The sequence below is a fragment of the Amblyomma americanum genome, chromosome 2 (genome assembly GCF_052857255.1).
Source record: "Amblyomma americanum isolate KBUSLIRL-KWMA chromosome 2, ASM5285725v1, whole genome shotgun sequence".
Classification (NCBI taxonomy): Eukaryota; Metazoa; Arthropoda; class Arachnida; order Ixodida; family Ixodidae; genus Amblyomma; species Amblyomma americanum.
Window position 1 is genome coordinate 61821519 of NC_135498.1, and position 6000 is coordinate 61827518.

General features: G+C 49.6%; 1 protein-coding gene across 2 annotated transcripts in view; it reads right to left on the reverse strand.

Moving 5' to 3' along the window:
- The window catches only part of Nos (Nitric oxide synthase), a 321111-nt gene extending 315338 nt beyond the window's left edge, over window positions 1-5773 (reverse strand). The window contains exon 1 of one of the 2 annotated variants that reach the window (XM_077654482.1): window positions 5307-5773. In XM_077654482.1, coding sequence (XP_077510608.1) covers window positions 5307-5746 — 440 coding nt within the window. In that variant the 5' untranslated portion in view covers window positions 5747-5773. The remainder of the gene's footprint in view (window positions 1-5306) is intronic. The other variant, XM_077654481.1, reaches the window with a different exon arrangement.
- Between the last annotated feature and the right edge of the window lie 227 nt (window positions 5774-6000).

Genomic DNA, 6000 nt, shown 5'->3' on the forward strand with positions numbered 1-6000 from the left:
GGGGTTCTGAACGTCGAAAATCGCGCTAGCAGAGCAAATCGCCCGGGGCGTGCGGCGTAAACGTCTCTGAGCGATGTGCTTTGCTGCGTAGGAGTGCTGTAGGCGCTACAGTTCGCTTACGTGTTCACTTATCATAACATAGAGAAGAAGATGGGGCCTGACGTGTCGAATCGGCACTTCCTCCCGCGTTCCTGAAATATTCCTGACAACGTGGTGAAACGAGCTGGAATTTTACTGAGATAGATCTCTCCGCGGCGAAATTACAAGTGTACTTACAACGGTCTTATCAAACACTTTGAAGGACGACGACCCGATGGTAAAGTGTGAGGAGGATTCTGGAAAGACAGAATGTGTTTAAGCCGTACTCGCTGTCGACTCTGTGGCGTTCTGGCGCAACGCCCCCCCCCCCCCCCCTCTACCCCCCCCCACCCCTTGCCGCGTATGTCTTCCATTTTACTTCCTCCACGTTCTGTGCGTGCGTGTGTTTCGGCCAAGACAAATAAGAAATTATGAGGCGGCTGCATCCTTTGGCTTAGGTCATTTATGCAGAATGCCGCACGCTTAGTGGTTGGAACAATAATAATAATAATAATTGTTTTCTTTTTCAGGGAAAGGAAATGACGCAGTATCTGTCTCATTTATCGTTGGACACCTGAAACGCGCCTTAAGGGAAGGGATAAAGGAGGGAGTGAAAGAAGAAAGGGAAGAAAGAGATGCCGTAGCGGAGGGCTCCGGAATAATTTCGACCAGCTGGGGATCTTTAACGTGCACTGACATCGCACAGCACACGGGCGCGTTAGCGCTTTGCCTCCATTAAAACGCAGCCGCCGCGGTCGGGTTCGAACCCGGGAACTCCGTATCAGTAGCCGAGCGTCCTAACCACTGAGCCACCGCAGCGGGTAACAAAAATAGAAAATACAGTTTTCGTCACGCTGAGGGCGCTCGAGTGCAGTTTCCTCCTCCTCATCATCATCATCATCGGCCTGACTACGCTCACTGCAGGACAAAGGCCTCTCCCATACCTCTCCAGTTTAACCAGTCCTTGTTATGTGCGCGGCAGCCTTCAGTCCAAAGTCATAGCCAAAACATCAGCGTCGTTTGCATGGATAGCGACTTTGGCTTATGCGTTCTTTCAGGTAACGATGCATTGATTATCGTGATTTTTTTTCGCGTACATTTATGCAAAAAATAAAAAAAATACCGTTGCAGTAGCTCAAGCGTTGGTCCCGCATCAAACCTCGCACACGTCTTCTCACCTCAAGCTGCGGGAGGCGCCGGAATTTCAATCCAGTGCCTCTGGCGTACGAAGTGAAAACTCTACGATTAACCTCATGGATTCATCTATAGTATACGCGGTGGAGGAACAGTGGATGCCGTTCGCAGTGAGGGCTATAAATAATTCGACACAGAAAACGTTTCCAACCGCAGGTGCTATTCAACGTCGCCCAAAACGGCAGCGTTATTGGAAGCCTCCCCGTCGGCGGTCGCTCGCTAAAACTGCCATTGACATCAGTCTGTCACACAAAGGAAAGCGCGGCATTCACAAAGTTGAGTTGTTAACCAGATTAATTATAGAACCCAGGCATGTGCTACACCCGTCCGCGATGCATTACAGCGAGGACAGGTCCCGCCTGCTTTGCTGCACACACACGCCGAAGCACGCGACTGCCAGGCTCGAGTGCGTGCTACAACATAGCCATGCTAAACGCGCGGCTGCTCTTGTCAGAGCTGTTGACACGCCGCTCGCAGTTCGTGAATGGCTCCGGAAAAGAATGAGCATTCAGAGCGTGCCGTTCGTTCGCAGCCGCGTGACTTGCGTGTGTCAACCTGTAGTTTGTGTCCGGCTGAGTTTAGGCCGGCGTTGTGGCTTTGGCTGAAAATAATACGCGGCATAACTAACTGCTGAATAGCGTAAAATATCAACGACTCTAATGCGTTTAATAACGTGACGGCGGTAAAGTTTCCGCGCGTTGTTCCTCAGCAGGCTTTCAAAATGAACGGGTGAATAACAGCGGGCAGCATGAAGAAGCTAGAGGATCAATGACAAGTTTATAGCGATCTTTCGGAAGTGAAAACGACGACAAGCAATCGCGTTGACGTTTATAAGCAGCTTCTTCATGTTTAAACACTCTGGCAACACCTTTCTGAGCATGGGTTTTCGGTGTAAAGCGCTCAGGTATTGAAACTGCTGAAACCTTTGAATGACAAGGTGGTTTCTAAACATTAATGATGAACTGTCCTTGCCCTCTTGCTTGCAAAAGAGAAGATTACAAAGCTGATGAACATAAAAACGCGGTTTGAGCGGTGATAGTTCGACATTATCCGATGCAAAAAGCACATTAACTGTGTTTCTGACGGTGGTAAGTGTTGTGGTAGTCCTCGCCTGCGTGTAACGGGATTTATGTGGTGTCAAGTACTGGTGCGCTATGTGTTCAAGTACATCAGTGTACAATCAGACAAAAATGAAACGCCTATGAATAAAACCCAATATTTGGCCTTGTTACTCTGAAGTTTAGTGAACAAATAGTGTGATTCATATTCCAATTAAAGGGGGCCGCCCGCGACGCGTGTGTTTCTCACCGTATCGATCATCGACGTTACGGTATAGGATGAAGGAAAATGACATAAGCGGTTTGCGTTCGAGTACAGCCCTGTAGCAAGTCCTTGACATTGATCAGTCAGCTTTTATGATCTTCGATTTCGGTAATTCGCTTGCAACAGTTTGCAGTTGTCTGAGATGGGCAAGAAATTTCGTATTAGCGGCTGAAAAAAAAAATTCTAAGGTGCAATGGTTCTATTAGCGCGACATCCGTTTTGAGGTGGTGAATGTGCGAAACCTATTAATTAGTTAATATCATTGCAGACGTTTAGCAAATGAAACAGTTTCTTCTTTCAGCTAATGCGATGACAGGAGCGCTTGCTTCAACAGGGCTTTGAACTAGCGGTGCATTCACTCGCACGAACTGTGACTGGCATTAACGCCTACACTCTTGAGGTGCCTATTGGCAGTAACGTTTTCACCGAAGAAATTTAATGTGTGCGATCCTCAGGAGGCGAAAAGACAGTATTTACGCCTTGTTTGCGGTTCAGGAGTTCAGCCGCCTTAACAGCGTGCCTTTAATCGAAAAAGATTAGAAACAGTTGTGTTGCAGCTTTACGATGCAAATTATTTGATGCGAACTAGAGCTAACTTGAACACGTCAGTCTCACAATAGCATACACATATATCGTGTTAAGGAAGACAAATATTCCCCTAGAAGAAAACCGAGAATCCTTAAATATGCCTTCACCAGTACCAAGCCTACTTGGCTGTGACGACGTCTTTGGTCCTAGTCACATTCATCCTCACAAAGAGCATTAAGCTTATATTACAAGGAAATTCCATTTACGTTGTGATTGGGAAGCATCACGGTGATGTATTGCATTGTTAATCCGGGCGAGAAGCCACGAGACTCGCCTGAAAAGCAAACGTAAGCCCTGATATTTGACAAGGGCAATGCATCTGTTATGAGCGAGTTATGCTTTCGCAATCGTTAGTAAAAAAAAAAAAAGAATCTTAGCTCACGTCGCCTTGGGATTGTCGGTGCTGGCACGAGGGTATCCAAAACGCGTAGTCGGTGCAGTCTGTCTAGGGGACGTCAAACCTCTAGAAAACAACAACAAAAAAAGCAAAACAACCGAAATGAAAACTTCGCGACCGGAGCGAATAATCGGGATATCGAAGCACGTAGCGGATGTTATAAATCTGTCGCGCACGCCCTCTGCGCAGCCAGAAACTGTAGAATTACGACCAAAATTATGACGGCTGTTTCATTTCCTCACATAAATACGCAGCGTATTTCTTGATAACTCGGCAATAAAAAAACTCATTGCCAAAGTTTTTTTTTTGCGCTAAACTTTAGCGCAGAGATGGAAGTAATTTGCATAATTCCCCTCTACCCCGCATGTCTAAGCGTTTCGTGGAAAATTATATTTTGTTTCGGCTGAATACAGACGCGCTGCACCGAGTGCTGTGAGGGGCCAGCACTTTTCCTAATTAATCGCGTACAGGGGTATCGCCTTATCCTGTCAGCGACAATATCGAATAGTGAAGATCTATGTGCAACTTTTGCATGATCTTGTTATCAGTAATTTCACGTCGCAACATTTATTTGCCTTGTTTTTGTCTTGTGCAAGAGAAGAACCATAGTCCTTAAAGTGAGAGTAGGCAGGACAATTGATAACACGGCACGTCCAGCAATCGGAGGAGCTCCAATGTCCTAAGGCCATCAATTCTGCAAACTGTTTTGTTTTTACGTAGTGTTCAACACGGTTGCGTAGACCTACGGGCAGCACTTTCACGACGCGATGATCTCTGTTTCGTTGACAAGCCACGCTGTTGGGGAAGCGCATTATTGCGACAGTAAGTATATCGCAGTAAAAGAAAAGGCCCTTCGCGCATCCGTGGCGTGAAGCGCCTGTAGATCTTAAGCGCGGAGGCGTTCCCTCATGTGTCATAAGATTGAAAAAGTGATCAAAGAAAAAAATGCGGTGCTCGAACGGACCTGTCATTACTGCAACCTAAATCTCGCGAAAGAAAATGTAGCGTCTTGTTTGATAAGCCTCGGTGGGGAAAAAAAAATGACAAGCCTGCTATCTTCATTCGTTCATCAGTCATTTTTTTACGACGACGCAACTTATCGCGTTTTCTCTTCGTCATGCCGCACTGCGCTGACGTCGACAGGCAAGAAGGAACGGACAGAGCGTGTAGTACAATGACTTCGGCACACCGTTCGGGCTTTTAACTGCGCCCGGAGCTAAGACGTTGCGCCACGACTAACGTGGCGACGGTTACGTCGTTGGCGTCTGATAAGGAGGAGAAAGTACTATGGCTGAAGCGCGGATTTGCCTCAGTTTAGCTGCTACGAGCAGAACTGCGAACTTTACCGTTCTCGTCGTTAAGGTTTCCCTCAAAATGTCAACGGCCGGAGGAATCTGCCCATCCAGTTTCTCGTCAGCGTTTTAATAAAGCTCCGAGTGCTAACAGCTATAGTTAAGTGGCGGACGAACACATTGGAACCATAACTTCGTAAGAGTCCATTCAGAGCCTGAAAATGTGCGAGCTTCAAGTATCTACGCTCGCTCCCCATTAACATCGAATGCAAGTGTCGAAGAGACGCAATCAATTCCTAGCTTCCCCAGACTCCCATCCTATATCCTCGAGGGAACGAGAGATGAACCTTAATACCCTCACATCAACAGGAAGATTCGGTTTGACGACATAATCCTTCCTCCTAGAAGCATACAGAAGGTGCGGACACACTCACCCGTACGCGGACCCGAAGGCGGAGCCGAAGGCGTCTCCGTTGCATGCCAGCTCCAGCGTGACGGGGGCGTCGTCGGGCACCTGTCCGAGCAGGCAGTTGCCGTGCTCGTAGCCCAAGAGGCACGTTCCGTTCACGCGAAGCACCACGTCCCCGGGCCGGATGAGGCCCGTGCGGTCAGCCTCGCTGCCCGGAACCACGGCGTGAACCACGGCACGCACTCCTCCGGCGCCGGACAGCAGCGCGTCGGCCGCCGACGAAGCTGCGCCGCCGCTTCCACACGTGGCCAGGGAGCCCCTGCGGGCCCGGGCCGGCGAGCTCATGGGGCTGCATCGAGGACTGCCGCCGCCCAAGGCATTGGTGGCGTTCGAAGAAGGCGGGGGTCCGAGCACGAGCCCCAGGCCGCCCTGGCGTCGTTTCACCAGGGACACCGGACGGGACATGACTGTGACGGCGCGCGGAGAAGCCCTGTCTCCGCGCGCAAAACTTCGGCGCGCCGCTTTTGCGGGGCCCCGCCGCCCCGGGGCGGACGCCGGAGAGAAAGGGAGAGGGAGAGAGAGGCGCGGGAGGCACGGGAGAGGGAGTGGGAGAAGGGATGCGTTGCCTCGTTGGAGCCGGCTGCCTCTTTCTCTCTCTGATTCCTCCTCTCTATTTTTCCTTTTTTTCTTCTCTCGGTCCGAACCCGCGGCTGTTCCTG